Raw genomic sequence first — 18,984 nt, 5'->3', positions numbered from 1 at the left:
AGAGAATGATAAAGGTTAATTTGTTGGGGAAATATGTAAATGTATCATGTATGAATTGTTGCTCAAGTAGGAGTTAGACCTTTATTATTATTTTTTGTAATCTGAGATTTTTGATTGAATTGATATAATAAGATTTTTTTCTTCTTCTTCTACCTTTCATTAAGTTATGATTTGTATTTTTGTTGTATGTTGAATTTTTGTTCTTTTTAAAGAAATGAATAAACTTAAAGAAATGACAGAGGTGAAAGCACATTTAGTATGACTCTCAGCTACCACCATGTTCCATTTGAGCTCATTATCTTTCAAACTGACAGAGTTTTGTGTTGGCCAAAGTAAATAATGTGAAAGCCATCTTGAATTGAAAGTAATCAGCTGTAGATGTTCATCCAGGTATGACTTCCTGAACGGTTAATTCAGTGTTTAAGACATTTCAGGCTTTTCATTTTTGGTGAGACTTTGTCAAACTGTAAAAGCAAACATCTCCGTCTGTCTGAGTTCAACTTCTCTGACGTTCCTTTATTTTCTGCACTCAGCACAAGCTGGTTTTGTTTTTAATCAGCTTAAAATTCTAGTTTATTCAAGCCTGTCTTACTCAGACAGGAAGTTAGATGTGAACTATCCCCTGCTGAACCCAGAGCTGCAGGTATCTGTACCTCCAGATGCCTCCTGTTGATCTCATAGATGATCTCCAGGTGTCGTGGCAGCAGGTTCTGGAAGAGGTCCACGGGCCAGCGCTCCAGGGCCTCAGGCAGGACGGTGTGGTTGGTGTAGGCACAGGTGCGAACCACGATGTCCCACGCCTGGACACAGCGAAACCTGTCTCACTCTGATATACTAATCTGTATTTAAGCTGAACAGCTGCACATTAAAGCTTTTATAGACTTATTTTATTAAATAACTTTAACAGGTGTCAGGAACAAATAAATCAGTTTTAAAATAAAGGAAATATAATCTCATATGAACAACCCACCTTCTCCCAGGACAGTTTCTCTTCATCCACCAGGAGCCTCATCAGCTCTGGGATGGCGAGAGCTGGGTGAGTGTCGTTCAGCTGAATGGCCACCTGCAGACAACAGTACAGGAAGTGGAAACATCTGAATGAAAAACAACATCTGATGCTGTGAAATTATGGAGCTGTCAATCAGTCAAACCTTAAACAACAGGACCTCAGAGTGTGTGTTGAGAGCGACTCTCAGCTACCTAAAGTTTGAGTTACAGACATGTCTGTGTTTTCTGAGGCAGACATCCTCAACTGGATCGTCTCCAAATGTTATTTTACAAATTATTTCCTGAAAGTTTCAATAAAACCCTTCCTGTGGTTCAGGAGATATTTTGCTAACAGGCTGGGCTGACTGCAATAGTTAATGCTGAAAATGTCAAAGATTTTAAACAATGTGAGGAAATAGGAGTATAGGTTAAGAATAACTATCAGCTACCACCACACCAAAGTTTAGCTCAGTATCTGCTGTTTAGTGTTATTTAAGTTCAGTTAGTTGTGTAGTCGTGGTGGCCATCTTAATTCAGATTTGACTGGTTTTGAAGTGGCGTTAAGTTCATCTACAGAAGAGTTACTCTCATCAGGTTCATGCAGGACAGAACGATTGCTTTTCTCTGAATAACACATCATTTCCACTCTTTTCAGTCCAGAAAGTAAATGGTAAATGGATCGTACTTATATAGCACTTTTCTATCCATCCAGGACACTCAAAGTGCTTCAAACTACAATCTTTGTCCTCATTTACCCATTCACACAGCACTCTATTAGGTCTCTACAAAGCTAACATGTACAATCATCTATGGAGACTAATCAGTGCCAATCACATTCACACACTGATGAGACACACATCAGAGGCATTAGAGGTGAAGTGTCTTGCCCAAGGACACAACAAATGAGACAGCTGGACGGGGGATTGAACCGGCAACCTTCCGGTTCCAGGATGACTCCCCTAACCACTCTGCCACAGCCGCCAGAGTATAAAGTTAAGACAAGCCTCACGTGGTAATGAGCCTATATAACACTGGGAGGTTACGAGGTTACTGTACGTGTGTGTATGAGGTAGAAATGTGTGTTTACAAAAGAGGAAGTGAGATCTGCACACAGATGATGGGAAAGGGAGTCACAAGTGTTTTCCAGGAAGGAACTTAGGACTTGCAGAATGAGGTTAGCATGACCTAGCAGAGATGTTCTTCAACAAGTGTGTATGTGAAAGACCCAGCATTTTTCTGGCAGAAATTGGCCAGATGACGTGTAAATGATCCTTTTGTTTAGGGGTTACCTTTATTCAGACTGTCTGTGATCTGTGATTCACTTACCAAAATAACATCCCTAAGCTGGCTGTCAACTAACTCTAGTGTCATGATTATAAGTCGTCTATGACAACATTTGGCGCCCAACGTGGGGCCAAATGTCACAAACAACTTTTAATCATTCTGTGCTGCATCTGATGAGAGTAACTCTGTACTGTAAATGAACCTACACCACTTCTGTTTCTTGAGACATTTCACCAACAGATGATTTATTTGATTAAATACTGATCAAAGGTAATGAGATCAGAAGGTGATGAAGCAGACACCTTGTCGGGCATCGTTGAAAGGTCCAGTCGCACAAACTCTGTGGAGCCAAACTTGGAGGCTTTGAACCTCCGGATGATGTCCTGAAGAGTCGCTGCRACGACAAAGTACTCCTGCTTCAGACGCAGCTCCTTCCCCTCAAAGAACTGAAGCACAAAACACTGAGCTGTTAGCACAAACAAACAAAATGAAGAAAGCAGCGAGGCTTTGGAAACGCCTGTAAAGTTTTTATACATCTAGAAACTTTGGACATTTTGTCCCTTCAGTGTTTCACTGAGCCTTTATGAGACGGAACAGAAAAATGATTTAAAGTTCATAAAAACATTTCACAAGTCAAAAATCTGAGAGGTGAGCGTTTGTATTCCCTCCCTGAGTCAGGACTCTGTAGGACCTCCTGCAGCTGACTTCTCAATAATGTTCTTCTTTGTGTTGGCCCACCACATCAAATCTCACTAAAATAGTTTGTGGTTGAAGTGAAAACATGTTTTAATGACATATACAATGATGCTGCAAACATTTTCACTTCTGGTTTTTAAATTAATTTACAGTGAAAACAATATATTTTGAAGTTAAAGTCCAGTGAAGATGAAAATTAAATGCTGGAAAATATGACGCAGAGAAATAATCTGTCACAAACCCAGGAGAACTCACAGAGTATCAGTGTGAGTGTCTCAGTTTACATCAGACACATAAATAAAGCTTTTGTTTTCTGTTTATATTCCATGAATTCCCACCCAGCCCCCATCCAAACAGAACAAATAACTCTTAAGAACACTGCTTAAAAACCAAATGTCAGATTTTTTCCTCACATTGTCATTGGGGTAGAGAACTCTGGAGATGTTCTCAGCCAGGTTTCTGTCCAGCACTGCTTGGATGTAGCCTCCGACGTTAACTGAGAGAAAACAGCAGAGGAGCAAATCATTTGTCTGAACATTAGAGCCTTCAGAGAGCCRATGACGTCTGCATCATGTAGCTGAAAGAGTTCTCACAGTCTTTCAGGTTGAATTCACAGGGGGCCTTTGCAGACCACAGTCTCATGGTGTTGACAATGTTGTTCTTGTAGCCAGGCACAGGAGTGTCATAGGGAAGAGCCAGGACCACCTGAGGAAATATAAACCAACAGCTCCAGCATCAACACACAGTTTCTCTTTACTGATGCTACACTTCAACTAAAACAACAGCGCCTCAAACATCACAGAGCAAAAACAGTCAGAGCATAATGGTTTTTTACCTTTGAGCTCTAGAAGGATGGTCACACCTGTAAGCCTGAGTCACTGTATAATWCCTACCTAACATTTGTTAGAGAGGATCTAAAGCCACTGTAAGAAGATAAAATAAAAAGGCAGAATATTGTTTATCATTCAGCTGGAACTAAACAATATCTAACAGACTGTGTGCTGAGATAAAGTTTGATAAAACTCAAAAACTGAAAGGTAACTCCACTGCTTTCAGTCTGAAACAGAGCAGTTCTGATTAAAGAAGAGCTAAATATGAAGCAGACAGCATAGAATTTGTCTGTAAATATTTTACTTGGGCAGCTGAAAAGAGTCTTTGWGCTGAGTGTAGAGATAAACTGATTCATTGACCCTCTGAAGCCTCCAAACTGCAGAAATCTGTTCAGATTGTTGCAGTTTCATGAAGAAAATTACTTCACCGTGTTCTCAGCGTCGACTCGGCACAACCCGCTGGCAGTATTTTTTACCCTCCTCTACATAAGAACTAATTGTGTGATTGGTCAGAGGTTCATGAGAGTGTGTGCTTGTGCTGAAAGCACTCAGACGCTGCATTTTGCTTCAACCACTCGCTTCCAAAAAACTGACTCGCTTCCAGGAACCGACTGCTGTAGTTACCAGGAAGCAGACATTTATAACGAGAGTCAAACAGTCATGAATGGAGAAAGAACACACGTTGTGCACGGAGGAATCTGACTGATAAAAACTGTGGAGCTTTAAACCACGACAGATTTGTGCACAAATAACGTTGGGTGATGGGTCTCTGACCTTTTTTTTATCATCGTGGACTCCAGCAGGAAGGAACCCCATACAGTGATGTATGCTGCATGTGGGAGGAGTTTCCCAGGAGCTCGGCATGGTGTGTGTTCAGGGGTTATGAAATGTGTGTGAGAAAACAAACGCTAAACAACCACGTGACTGTGTGTCGACTGTTCAGCTTTGGAAAGGGTATGTTGAGGCCCTAACTGTATTTGATTGAAACTGGTCACTTCTTTAATGTGTTGGTCATCAGGTTTTTGAGTCTTCAAACATGAAGTCAGCCATGTGTCGGTCTCTACTAACCTGTGTGTCGACCCATTTCACTCCATCCACTGTGTGCTCCACCCGGCCGTAGAAGTGAACCGGACGCATGTACTCAGGGCGAGCCTTCTCCCAGGGGTTTCCATAACGCAGCCAGTCGTCTGCTTCTTCCACCTGTGGGGAGACAGCTCTGTTGGTGGGGTCACCTGTGCAGGGGTCAACAGACTCCTTTCATACTTCAGAGTTCTTTTGATGAGTTTGACCTTTTCTTTCAGAGCTCATGTTTTGTGTTCTTCTGTCTTTGGTGGAAAAGTTTCTGTCATGAATAAAATTCTTGTTCATTTGTTGTTTGATTGACTGCTTCAGTCAACATTGAAGGCTGTGGTCACAATGATAGCACCTGAACAAACCTCATGCAGAATTAAACTGAGCATGTCATGTTGATGATGTCTGGAACAGTGTGAGGTTAATGGCTGCTTCGACTGCATGTTTGCTCCACAATATTCAGTTTGTAACATCTGATCACAGACATTATTGTGCTTTATAAGAACCTGAAAGTCATTTAATATTAGCAGATACTACATTAAAACAGGTAAAATACTAATAAATACTACAAATATCCTGTTACTGTATACAACCCAGTGTTTGTGGGTACATGCCTGCCAGCCGTTGAGAATCTTCTGATTGAAGATGCCGAACTCGTAGCGGATCCCGTACCCATAAGCAGCCAGACCCAGAGAAGCCATGGAGTCCAGGAAACATGCTGAGGAGACAAAGTGGTGAGGAGAGGATGTGAGGAAGGACACAAATTAAACTCCAGCAGCCTGCCTGGAACTCACCAGCAAGACGACCCAGCCCTCCATTCCCCAGCCCGGCGTCTTCCTCCATGTCCTGCAACTCCTCCATGTCCAGCCCCAACTGAAGGACACAATCACATCCCTGTTTCACAGCCGGACTCATCAAACTACAGTAACCTAACTTAGATCACAAATGTTCCCTTTAAACAACAAATCTACAGAAAACATGTAGAATAACAAATAAAAAAAGGTTTTAAAATGTCATCTTTCCTCTGATGACAGACAGGAACTGCTCTAAGAGCTTCATGAAGTCATCAGGTCATTAGTTTTTTTTCTGTTCTGTTTTATTTTAAACATGTTAACTATGTCTCCAACTTACTGAAAATTTTAATTAAATAAAATTTTTCAAAAATGTAACTTTTTGGAAACATTGCAAATGTCATTAATACATAAAATAAACAGTTTAGAGCCTAAAACGGACCCCTGAGGAACACCACAAGCTTTGTCTAAACATAAAGAGCAACAATCATTCAACTTCACAAACTGTTGCCTTTAAACCAGTTTAAAGCTACCCCTCCAATCCCATAATGTTCCAGTTGATCCATTAAGTCATATTCAGCAATCTTCCAGGTAGCCCTGATCAAACWGTGTGTTTGAGATCAGACACTTTCTAATTTCAAAAATCAACTGTCTTTTCTCCTTACAGTTCTTACAGCTGACTGATCCCTGGTTTCTGCCTTTTCTCTATTTATTTTCCACTCCAGACCTGGTCTCCTCAGGTCCTCCTAACCCTCCAGACCTGGTCTCCACAGGTCCTCTAAAACCTCCAGACCTGGTCTCCACAGGTCCTCCTAAACCTGCAGACCTGGTCTCCACAGGTCCTCCTAACCCTCCAGACCTGGTCTCCACAGGTCCTCCTAAACCTGCAGACCTGGTCTCCTCAGGTCCTCTAAAACCTGCAAACCTGGTCTCCTCAGATCCTCCAGACCTGGTCTCCTCAGGTCCTGCAGACCTGGTCTCCTCAGATCCTCCAGACCTGGTCTCCTCAGGTCCTGGGTCCCTGCACTCATTATTTCAWTGGTTGTTTTTCAGGAACACCTCTGGCTCTTGTTAAAAGTTTTTCTCATGAGGCCTTAAAGACCAGGAKTTTTGTTGCTTGTTTCTGTTTAACTCTCACCATCATTTGGTCTCTTCACCCTGAACTGGTCAAGGCAGGGGACTGACCCCTGAAACTGGTTCTGTTACTGTGTTCAGATGAACTTCTTCCAGGAACCTGCTCAGTTGGAAATGTTTGCATTTTTGTAAAGAAGTGTTTTGCTGCWGAGTAAAGAAAGACTTTTATAAACCTTAGAAATAACCTGAACCTAACATAATAACCTGAACATAACAGACAGCAGACACATTTACCAGCTGAAAGGAATGTTAGGATTACTGAACCCACAAGAGTGAAATAATCCACAATAAGATTATCTGTAGTGTCTACACTGAACAATCTGAAGTTCAGCATCTTTAGTTTTTAAATATATTTTAAAATAACATTCTACTCTTGTTTCTATAGTTCTAATGTCTTCATTCAACTCTACACACCTCACTAACTTTCTGTACATACAATATGTTTTAATGAAGATTACAGACATTAATACATAATAATACACACTGTAATACATTAATRCATTTAAATTCAGTCAAACCAGAGCTTACTAATATTTGTCACATTAAAATGAGAAACTTCACAGTATTTTACTGAGCTTTATGTGACAAATCAACACAAWGTGGTGCACTGTTGGGAAGAAGGAAAATTATCTAAACTTTTTAACTGATTTGTTACAAATAATTATCTGAAAGTTGTTCTCTGTTAAAGGAAATGTTACACAGGATAATATTTCTGATTTAATTCTCTTGTTTCAAACTGTTCTGTTGTTTCAGAGTAGAGGTGGACTTGGTCGGGGCTGAAGAGTTCTCAGTACCTGATAGGTGGCTTCATCGCAGGCGTTTTCCAGGCCCAGGTTCACCATGGTGTTCTGCAGAGCCCGGCCCATGTAGAACTCCAGAGAGAGGTAGTAGACCCGCTGCAAAGACCAGAACAGAAACCTGGGTTTAGGCTGTAAGTACGTCCATCTCAAGTTTTACTACATCAGGGATGGGACAGTGGTGGCCTGCGGGCCCCATCCAGCACACAGGTGACTTCCCTCTGACCCACCAATGTTTGTTTGCTTCAAGTGTTTTCATACTTATTAAACTACAGTACAAGTGTTATACATGCATTTGATCATGAAATATGTTAACAGGGTTCCACACTTTGATCAACATCAAATTCAAGGACCTTTCAAGGACTTTCCAGTACCAATTACCTCAAATTCAAGAACCACGCGCGACTGCAATTACCTACTGAATGTTACCAATAAACAGGTTTAATATCATGTAAATTCAATGAAAAACTGAACACAGAAGTTTTTGTCAGAATCAATGAAAGAAAGTTGACTAATTGTATACCCTACATTCATGTTCACAATACATGGACATGTCCTGGGAGGTTCAGCAGCTCAGTTTGGGAGGAGGAGATGTGAACATGTCCAGACGCTCGCTGAGGACAGGAGCTGTGGYGCTCTCACCTGGGCTCAGAAAGAAYGACCCGCCCTACTCTGCTCTGATTGGGTGAAACTATGACCATGGCTCACGTTATTTGTTGAGAACCATCAGCTGCTGCATCATGGTAACCACACACCTGTCTGTCACTCCCTGACCACCAAGGAAATGTGACACTCAAACAATCTGTGTGAAAATATATTCAGTAAATCAGAGCTTAAACTCTAATGGTGTCACACTCACATTCATGTTTCTAAGCTTTTTGATTTAAAAGATTTAAAATACCTTTCACTACCTGCCTCTTCATGTCAGGTGCATCATGGCTCAGTGGTTAGCACTGTTGCCTCACAGTAACAAGGTCGTGGGTTCAAACCCTGGTCTGGACCTGTTAGGCTGCTTTCAGGCCCAGGCCTGTCTTTCAGAAGAGCTCAGTGGGATTTACCTGGTAAAGATAGTTCTTACCAGAAAATTCAGTTTGAGTTCCATGTTGTTTCTTTGTTTAGTTTCAGCCTAATCGTGTACCTGCTCCACTTTACTTGTATTGTTTATCTTATAAAGCACTTAAATCAATTTGATTGATTGATGATTTGGCACCTTTCAGAAGGTGACCTATGACCTAATTTGATCAATGGTTTTGTATTGCTAGTGTTCCAATGTGGGAGCAGCTCTTACATTGGGTTTTACAGCACCTGGTAKTCYCAGGCCGTCTCCCATCCAGGAACCAACCAGGCCCAGGCCTGCTTAGCTTCTAAGGTCAGACAGGACAATTCTCTAATGACATCTGAGACGTGTACCAGAAACATCYGCTGTCAGATGAATGCTGCAGACAAATCAAAACAAACCAGAACAAATCTCTAAGTTCAGACATGAAGAGTCCAGCTGTGTGTGACTCAGTGAAACACTGGATGTTTCTACACTGAAGTGTGTCTGAGCTGCAGTTTCCCATCAGCTTCAACACAACTCCATTGTTCTGCTCCTTTTATCTATATGGAACAACATACTGCTACCACATGTCCCAGCACTGTATTCCACATTATATGTATGATTTCATGTTTTATTCAAAGCTGTTGATAGAGGACAGTAATATTTTATTTGATGTCTGTGTTAACACTGAAAGACGACCTGCAGCAGAGCACAGTGTCTGCTCACAGCTCTGTGGACATGGACAGCTGACCTGCAGGTGACCTGGACCATTCCATCATATACTCCCAGCTGTTTGTCTTCTTCTACAGCTCTGTGCTCCTGCAGCTGATTAACAGCAGGGCTTGTAGAATAACAAGGAGTCAACATGATGCAGATAAACATATCTTATATTCATAAGAACAAATATTTAGTCTCAGTCCAGGTCTGATAGGAAACATCCTGCAGTATGTTTCACCTCTCACTGAACCTGCTGCACTTTGTGTGCAAAAAGAAAAGTCTTCAGTTGATGCAAAATGCTGCTGCTGGAGTTCTACTGAGACTTCAGACTGCTGGAGGACAAACTGTCCACATGTCCTCACTCTGCTGCTGTCTTCAGTCTCTCTCCTCTGCATTTGTTTTATTTACTTCTATCAGTGTGGTTTCTGTCTCTCTTCCTGTAGGGTTAGGGTTAACCTGTGTCAAACTGGAGGCCTGTGGGATAAATGTGGCCCAGGAAAGCTTCAAAGATGTATTAATGTCTTAAAATAAGTGTCTGCTGCTTTAAAGCCATAAACTACATCTCCCATAATGCATGTTGATTAATTTTTACCCACCAAGTAGAGCTGTACATGTCAAATCATGTAAAATCTACATTTAGCTGCATTTTTAACAGCTACTCTTGCTGTGGCCCAGTTGTACTGGGAAGTGGGAAGATCCTACTTCATTTAAACTGGAACAGCCCTCCAGTCCAGTGGGAAGTTTTGAAAGTGGGAAAGTTCAAAATTCAAGATGGCAGCCACTCACCACAACTGAACAGTGAGTCAAACTCTTTTAATAGTATTATTTATTTCAGTTTAGTCTCATTAACTACTATAACTTCCTTGTAGTACTTTTCAGTGTTTATATGTTCAAATGCTGTTTGTATGCAGGAAATACCACATAGAGCTCAGTTTATTTTTGGCATCTTTCAGAAGGTGACCTATGACCTAATATGGTCAAAGCTTTTCTCTTGCTAGTATTTCCAATGTGGGAGCAGCTCCTACATTGGTTTTACTGCAGGGGTTCTCAAACGTTTTTTATCAGGGTGAAAATTTTCCAGGGACCCCCTCATAAACCTCATGCTGTATGAAAAATAGTTAACTGTCATTTTACCTCCTAAATGCCATGGGAATATTACCTTTTGTTTGGTTTAGTAAGTTTGTTTTACTAGTGTATTGTGCCCCATATGTATCTTTTAAATAAAAATCAAACAATTTATTGAAACTTTTTAATAACCCCCAAGATATGACTCGTGGACACTTGGTGGTCCTGGAACCCCAGTTTGAGAACCTTTGTTTTACAGGACCTGGTATTCCTATGGGGTCTCCCATCTGAGTTCTAACAGGCTTGATCCTACTTAGCTTCTGAGACCAGATACCATCTCTGTGTTTCTTAGTGCTGCTTAGCTGTAGTGCTGAGACGTGATGGTGAATTATGAATGTGACGTTTTGTGTTTTTAGTCAAAGTTAACAAAGTTAGCAACAATCCTAACGCTCAGGTGACCCTCAGTGAAAATGAGTTGGACACCTCTGCTGTAGAAAATACACCTGGACCAGCCCTTCTGTCTTTGTGTCTCTGTCCTGTCCTCAAACCCACTGAGACAAACGACTGTCCTTCCTGAGCCTGGTTCTGCTGTTAAAGTTGTTCCTTCCCACTGTCACCTGTGTGCTCAGGATGGGAGACACATCTTCCACCACCTCACATAGCAGATATTTAGATGTTAGCTGGAACAGCAGCTTCCTGCAGCAGGTGATGCTGGACACACTGCAGACTTATTAGTTGTGTGTAAAAACTTAATAAATGTAGTTTATTTGAACTCAGAGCTCACAGCTGCAGCCAACAGCCTTGTTTGTTCATAAAGTCTTGTGCTTCAGTGAAGCAGAGCACCGCTTGGTTCAGCTTCTGCAGCTACATGTGGATTATTTCACTGAGCAGAAAGCTAATCATGTTTCCACATCTGTCTGTGRGTCACTGTCTGTGTGCAAAACTTCTTTGGCCTCTGTTTAGCTAATTTTAGCTTTTTTAATCATTCTTCTGCTACTTTTAACTTTTTGTGCTTCTTTCAGCTTTGTTGTTTCCTTCAGCTGCTTTCTGCTAATTTCAGCTGTCTTGTTTTCAGATACTTTTAGCCAATTTTAGCTTGTTTTCAGCTAAATTCACATTTTGTTATTATTTCAGCTTCTTACTGCTTAATTCAACAAACAGGTTCCTTTTGTGTCTTTGTGCAAATTTTAGCTATATTTTATGCTCATTTAGCCATTTTACAACAAATTTAAACATTTTGTACTCCATTTATTTATTTTTTGCTAATTTTAAATATGTTACTCTCCTTCCACCATGTGTCTGCCAATGTTGTCTTGTTTCTGCAACTTTTAGCCTTTTTTAGCTACTCTTAGCTTTTTTAGCCACTCAGCTTTTTTAGCTACTCTTAGCTCTTAGCATGTTTCAGATACTTTTCCATGAATGTTTTCTGTTTTGTACTCAGTTCAGTTCTTTCACCTTCAGCTGAATCCATTTTAAAGAAACTGAGCTAAACTTTGGTGTGGTAGTAGCTGAGGGTGATCCCTACAACATCCTGAAAATTGGTCAGCTATTCAAGATGGCTGACAAAGCTAAAACATGCTGCCAGTCAGCCGGTGGACAAACCATGTAACACGCTGTGGGTCAACGATGATGCCTTTTGATTTTAGGGTCATGGGGTCAAAGGTCAAGGGTCACCCCTAAGTTTAGCTAGCACTGACTAGATGACCGTTTATATGGGGTGCCGTTTGTAAAGTTACACAGTCAAAAATTATCACCAATATTTTTTATTTAGACTTTTATAAGAAAAAAAGAACAGATTTATTTTTCAAAGTCAGTTTTTCACCATATGATTCATACATTTATAAATGTCATAGTAAACAAAATAGTTAACTTACAAATTAAATAACAAGCTAAATATTTAACTTAAGACTTAAATATTTAGTTTTGAGCTAAATATTTATCTTGAAACTTAAATATTTAGCTAGCAAGTTAAATATTTAGCTAGGCACCTAAATATTTAGGTATCTAGCTAAATATTTAAGTTTCAAGCTAAATATTTACCTCAAAACTAAATATTTAAGTCATAAGTTAAATATTAGCTTGTTAACTAAATATTTAATTTGTAAGTTAAATATTTCGTTTATAAACTATGACATTTATAAATGTATGAATCACATGCCGAAAAACTGACTTTGAAAAATAAATCTGTTCTTTTTTTCTTATAAAAGTCTAAATAAAACAAAAGTACTGGTGGTAATTTTTGACTGTGTAACTTTACAAACGGCACCCCATACATTTAACTTAGAAATGTCAAATTTCAAAGCACAACAGATCAGAGAGTGTCCATATTTCAAGGGAACAAGGTCAAATGTTTCTATTCCAGCTCTAAACTGATGATTGTTTAGAAAGGCCAACCTAACCTGTGTTTCTAATGACATCTGTTGGTTTCAAGGTCATTTTATTAAGGCTCAAGGTCAAAGGTCACCTCCTTAAACTGGTTTAATTTAATAACTGTTTCACAGACATGTCCGGTCACACAGTTAAACATGAGCCAGATTAATGTCAAGATCACAAAATCAAGGTCAAGGTCATCGTTAGCCATGTTTCTGCTTGATTTTACTTTTGTCTAAATTCAAGCTTCATTTCTTTACAATGCYCTTAAATACATTTCTGTTTCACTTTTTTAAACTTCTTTCTTGTAGTTTCAGCTTGTTTAGCTGTTTTTGTTCATACTTACAATTGTCTACTGATTTAGTTAGATTTCTGCTGTTCAGCTTTTTCCTGCACATTTTACCATCTTTCTGCACTTGTTTTCACTAAAACTCAGCTGTTCAGGTTTAGCTCACATTAACAGTTTTGTTATTTTACATTTTCTGCCTGAATTCAGTTCTTCAGCAGGTTTTATCCAACATCTCTCAGCATTAAGCTGAGGACAGCTCAGTCAGTTTAACACAGCAGTACTTTCACTGGACCTTCAGGAAGTGAGAACACACCGTGCAGCTTCTTGGATCAACAACACAAACTGGGTCCAGGTCAGCTCCATGTCTGGATGCTGAGCTAAGATGTGATGTGGTGACTGAGTCATTCCCAAGTCCCAACACTGAGCTCTAACATGATGCACAGCATGGCTTAACCAGATTAAATGTGTAAAGGCCACATGCATTACTTTCATTACTTCATGTTTATAACATATTTATAACATGCTTTTAAGTTTACACACACACACACACACACACACACACACACACACACACACACACACACACACACACACACAATTAAACTTAAATCTCAGTTTTTCTTATCTGAATTCATTAATGAATTAATTAATTTTTTTTTTTTACTAAATCCAACTACGATGAAACGTTANCACACACACACACACTCTGGTCTGTTATTATGGGGGCTCTACAGGACCAGATGATGTTCTGGTCTCTCTGGTCCAGTTCTACAGACTGCGGATCATGAACTGATCCGTGTCGGCTCTTTACATGCGGCCTGCTGGTCCATTAACGCACGAGCCGAGCCGAACCGAGCCGCTCCGGGACAAATTCGTTTGATCTTTATTAGTCCTTCAAACWGCTCGTGGCCATTTTGAGATGGAAGCAGGCCGTTATTACGTCATCACGTTCCAACAACCAGTGGCGTCTCCGCGCTCCTCCACGCGAAGMGACACTATTTTTTTTATTTTTATTTTTAGTTGTCGTTAAGCCCACGCGGGGACGCGCGGCGGGGGGGATGTCAGGTGAAGGCTGGTCACACGGGGCGCGTGCACGAGGCTCAGGTGTAAGGTTGTGCCCTACAGGTGCAGCCCGAGCCGCGCGCTGACAATCGCGTCGAGAAGAGGAAGCACGAGCCTGACTATAAAAGGAAATTAAGAGAAAAGCAGCGGGGGGCGCGTACACGAACACATGCACGCGCACAATGACAATCAGCTGTGACACTGCAGAGCCCCCCCCATCAGCTGTCTACGTGCTGGACTGCGGCATCCTCGGCGGCGCGCCTTACTTTGGGGTCCTTCTCATAATAATGCTGCTGGGTCCGGATCCAGCGGCCCACCAGGTGGTCCCGGACCGTGTTGGCCAGAGCGAAGTAGTAGTCCCGCTTGGTCGCCACGTTCCGGTCCTTGACCAGCGTGAAGTGGAGGTGTCTGTTGAAGTTGGTCTTCAGGTCCGACACATTCTCCACCCCGGCCAGACCCCGGACCGAGATCTGCTTCCTCCTGTCCTGGTCCGTCAGCGGCTTGGACATGGTCCCAACAGAACCTGGTCCCGAACGTGGAGCTAAAACACGGATCTTCCACAGACACACTCCCTACAGAGTACAGCCGGCCGGGGAAACCTCGCTCCGGCCTTACTTATACCCTCCGTGCCCGCGTCAACACAGGAAGAACAAGACCAGTCGTTTCCGGTTTGGTGTTTCAAAATAAAACTAACTTAAACTGCGTCAGTTATGATGTCATGGTGAGCTATTACCTTTTATTTAAAAAGCTCAAGTTCAGAAACATTGTAATTACATTTAATTCACATCGCTTATAAAATGTGTAGATTAAAAAAAAAAATCCAAAAATCCCTGTATTTCCGGTATCAACCCTGCTTCGCACCATACTCTACACTAAAAATGAAAACAAAAACCATTTATTTTGCTTTACTTACAAGTTCATCAATTAATATTAATTAAAAATCATTTCAGTTTTAACCACCTTAGAAAATCTCCAACCCTCATAAATGTAAATAACATAAAACATTTATAATAAAACTTTATTTTTTAAATTTCCTGAAGTTTTTTCTACCAGTCTCTCTCATATACACAAATGGATTGTGTCACTGTTACTGACTTTCCTTCCTTTTGTTCAGTTCATGCCTCCACCTCACCTGCTCCCTGCTCTCCCTGCAGATCAGTGTTTGACAGTGTTTACCCTCTGAATGACTGAAGTTGTCACTGACCACCTGGGCTCTAGTTTACATTTACTTTGCATAAAGTCTGAAGCCATGCTTGTCCTTTAACTCACTCTCACTCTTTAAAAAGKTTAGAGTAAYATTARCAGACCAGCCTGACCCTGAGCCTTCATATGAACAGCTTCTGGTGTTTTCACAGGAACCTCACTGAGCTACATGTTCCTGTTGATGGACACATCATCTCTCCTCACATGGTTGACAGGGTTTAGGTCAGAACTCTGGCTGGACCACTCTAGACCATTCACAGTGTCCCTCAGTCCTCCTGTGTGTMTTCTCCYTGCTTTGGGTCCTGGTCCCGTTGGAAGGTGAACCTTCAACCCAGTCTGAGGTCCAAAGTCCAGTGGACCAGGTAATGGTCTCTGTTCGTTGCTCCATTCAGTTTTCCCTCAACCTAGACCAGTCCYCGTCTCTGCTGCTGGACCACAGTCCCACAGCATRATGCTGCCACCACCGTGCCTCACTGAAGGGACAGGGTAGGCAGGTGATGAGCACCGCCTCACTACCTGATAACTAGAAAGTAGAACCTGGTTAGAGTGATCAGGTCTTTGTCTTGTTCTCCAACAAAGAACCATCTGGAGTCAGGCACTCATCTAGTCTCAGCTCCAAGGATGGAGGTCAAACTAGTTAAYCTTTATTAAACCAGACAAACCTGATCCATGGTCGTCCTTCAAACAGCTCCTGATAACTGCAAACAGTTTGAAGGCCACTGAGCTCCTGGAACACTGGGAGCAGCAGAACCTTATCTGAACCAGTCCTGTCTCTGAGCCCTGCACTCATTAGGTTTGGGTTTTAGCTCTGATTATGTCCAGTTTTATTTACCACACAAACTCTCATGTAGCTGAGAAATAGGAGGAACTTCAAGGGTTGTTGCTAAAGGTCTGAACTGTGATGTTAATGAGATATTTCAGGTTTTAAATCCATGTAGGCTTAAATAAAGGACACAACGAAGATGAAAAAGATGAAGTTGCTGCTCCTAAAATGTATAAAGATCAAACTGAAGTGATCTAACTAACAGAATGTGCCGTCAGGACTGAAGCACAGCAGACTCAAGTAAACCTTACATAAGACTGTTAAACAGGCAACTAATACATGTCTGGTGAAAGGAGGAGGAAAAAAGACTTGGCAAGTGAACAAAGAGTCCATGAAAAGCAACAAAAGGTGAACTGGATGAGTTTAATACTAAACCAAGAGGATTTCAGCAGCCTTTCATTCAGGCCAAGGACACACACACACTAAAACAAAACATTTCTCCAACACTCAACAAAAAGCAACTGACAGGAACTCTGCAGAAAACTACAGGAGACAGTGTTCCTAAGCCAGCAACAAAACAATTACACTTCAGCTTCTCTTCGTTTTTTAAAACTACTGACATTTTACAGAACTACCATACATTTATTACAAAAATATTTTATTTTCAGCTCAAAGCCACGACAAGAAACCAGACAAAAGTATAAATGTGTCGATTCAAAAATATGAGGCATTACAAGCTGACCATGCAAGATAAAATTAACACCGATCAATGTTTTCAGGTCAGAAGTGATCAAGTTATTAGGCAGAAATTAAACTTTCAGTTCAACGGTCAAGCCTTTTATTCAAATTCCAAGAAACATGACGAATAAATGCATAAATGCAACGTTGACACATCCGGTCCAAAGCAGTGATGTTTTTATCCACACAGATGTGATGTTAACCCAAACTTTAAAAACTGGAAGAAAAGACTAACGAACAGGTTCCAGTCTGAGCCGGGTGTGTTTTAGCCTGAACTCTCGAACAGGGTCACACAATGAAATCACTGCTCATCCTAACTCAACACATGGACTGTGTGTGTGTGTGTGTGTGTGTGTGGAGCCTCGCTCAGGTGCAGCTGCGGGACAACCTTCTGCTTCAGGTGGCAAACTAATCTCCTGTCCTGGGGAGGATTAATTCTGTGGTGGAGGTGGAGGGGGGGCAGGGGGCATACTGAACGGAGGCATGCCGGGCACCCCCATATTCAACATGACAAAGTTGGAAGGGTCCATGGGCGGTGGGGGAGGGGGCGGGGCATACATCATTCCAGCTGAGCCTGGAGGTGGTGGAGGAGGAGGTGGGGGGGCGCCTGGAGGCAGCGGGGGCTGGACCCCGGGTGGAGGCGGCACCAGGGACGGGGTTCCCATGGGTAGAGGTGGCTGGGCTGCAGAGGCTGCAGGCTGCTGGGGCTGCTGCCAGGGAGGCAGGGTTCCAGAGCCAGGGCTGGACGTGGTGGTGGTGGTGTCTGGAGAGAGACAGAGACCAGCTGGGTTTAGTTTAAAAAAGACTGACGTCGCTCAAAATAACACTTTATGTAAGGTTTGCTGAAAAGCAGTCAGCATTAAGAGCACTTCAATCTGTTTACCAGTGAAACACAGAGGAGTACGAGGACTACTAAAACCTCTGAGTCCACAGGTACGACCACAGAAAACAAGTAAATCTGCTGCTCATAGAATATTATTAGACAATTAATGACGTAGTTTCAAACAAACAAGAGCTATTGTTCTGAAACACTGTGTCTATAGATGTCCTAGTAATCAAACTGTGTTTATTTAAAGAAAGAAAGCAAARAACATATTGTTAAATTATCCATATGGTAAAATTATAATAATAAAAAAATATTTGTTTTGTCTACATCACCCAGCCTTACCTACCTACAGGCCAAATTAATGTTAAGTAGCAAATGGGATGTTTTATTTTATATAAGAGACCAATGCTTCCTTTACCGATCACATGTTGATAAAAACAACTTGTGTTAACATGAATCATCTCAGTGTAACTCATGTCTGTCTACAGTTCAGATTTTATCAAACTATTTCCTGTCACTCTCAAACACAGAAACAGGAAAAMATTGTGGGCTCCTACTTTGTTGCCATGGTAATGGTGTACTTGTCGCCATGCTGCTGGTGGGCGGTGGGGGTGGAGCCTGCTGTTGCCATGGCGGCAGAGGAGCAGAGGGCGGAGGTGGTGGCTGGTTGCTGGGGGGAGGAGGTGGAGGTGGCATCATACYCATAGGAGGGGGCAACAGACCTACCAGAGGAGACACAAACCCTTGATTAAGACCTTCAGCTTCAACACTGCAGCTGTCCTACAGTTCAGCATCTCTGAAACACCCGTTCAGATTTTAGACATGTTTTGGATTCATAATAACCATTAGAAACAACTGTTTTATATAAAATCACAGGAAGTGAAGAAAACTGAATTTATGAAACTTTAAAGAGCTTCCTGAATGTGAAGATAAAATATACAGAAATATTATAAAACCATGTCAGTAATGACACCACCCATCCACCAGTGTTACTTCTTACCCATGGGGTGCCCATGTGGTCCAGGTCCCTGGCCCATAGGAGGAGGAGGGGGCTGCATCCAGGGTGGAGGCAGGCCGTTAGGGTTAGGGGGCATAGGTGGTCCACCCATGTTGGGCATGGGGGGAGGAAAGTTGTGAGGTCCTCCAGGGCCCGTGGGTCCTCCATGCATGCCCTGGAAGTTCCTGTTCTCTGCAGGTCCAGAGCTCATCCAGGGAGGTCGGTTCTGCAGAACATAAACAACCAGAGGTCAGTCCACAGGGTATCTGCAAGTTTTAGCAAATCAAATTTAAGACTTTAAGACCTTTTCAACACCACCTTGAAA

At 41.7% G+C, this 18,984-nt stretch overlaps 2 protein-coding genes across 2 annotated transcripts in view; both read right to left on the bottom strand.

Moving 5' to 3' along the window:
• The window catches only part of LOC106531364 (glycogen phosphorylase, muscle form), a 26,173-nt gene extending 11,403 nt beyond the window's left edge, over nucleotides 1-14,770 (bottom strand). The window contains exons 1-10 of the mRNA XM_014027212.1: nucleotides 14,399-14,770; nucleotides 7,588-7,689; nucleotides 5,663-5,741; nucleotides 5,483-5,586; nucleotides 4,866-4,997; nucleotides 3,561-3,672; nucleotides 3,381-3,463; nucleotides 2,574-2,717; nucleotides 971-1,063; nucleotides 654-800 (exon numbers count right to left, since the gene is read on the bottom strand). Of these exons, the coding sequence (XP_013882666.1) occupies nucleotides 654-800; nucleotides 971-1,063; nucleotides 2,574-2,717; nucleotides 3,381-3,463; nucleotides 3,561-3,672; nucleotides 4,866-4,997; nucleotides 5,483-5,586; nucleotides 5,663-5,741; nucleotides 7,588-7,689; nucleotides 14,399-14,641 (1,239 nt within the window). The 5' untranslated portion in view covers nucleotides 14,642-14,770. The remainder of the gene's footprint in view (nucleotides 1-653; nucleotides 801-970; nucleotides 1,064-2,573; nucleotides 2,718-3,380; nucleotides 3,464-3,560; nucleotides 3,673-4,865; nucleotides 4,998-5,482; nucleotides 5,587-5,662; nucleotides 5,742-7,587; nucleotides 7,690-14,398) is intronic.
• A 1,732-nt stretch (nucleotides 14,771-16,502) lies between these two features.
• On the bottom strand, nucleotides 16,503-18,885 carry LOC106531362 (splicing factor 1; the record flags this gene model as incomplete). Its single annotated transcript, XM_014027209.1, is given in 3 exon segments — nucleotides 16,503-17,599; nucleotides 18,220-18,384; nucleotides 18,663-18,885. Coding segments are annotated over 3 exon segments (720 nt in total), but the record flags the coding sequence as incomplete, so codon positions are not given.
• Nucleotides 18,886-18,984: the final 99 nt, after the last annotated feature.

Source organism: Austrofundulus limnaeus, unplaced genomic scaffold (assembly GCF_001266775.1).
Source record: "Austrofundulus limnaeus strain Quisiro unplaced genomic scaffold, Austrofundulus_limnaeus-1.0 Scaffold623, whole genome shotgun sequence".
Classification (NCBI taxonomy): domain Eukaryota; kingdom Metazoa; phylum Chordata; class Actinopteri; order Cyprinodontiformes; family Rivulidae; genus Austrofundulus; species Austrofundulus limnaeus.
Note: the sequence above shows the minus strand (reverse complement) of the source record. Positions and strands in the feature narration are given on the sequence as shown.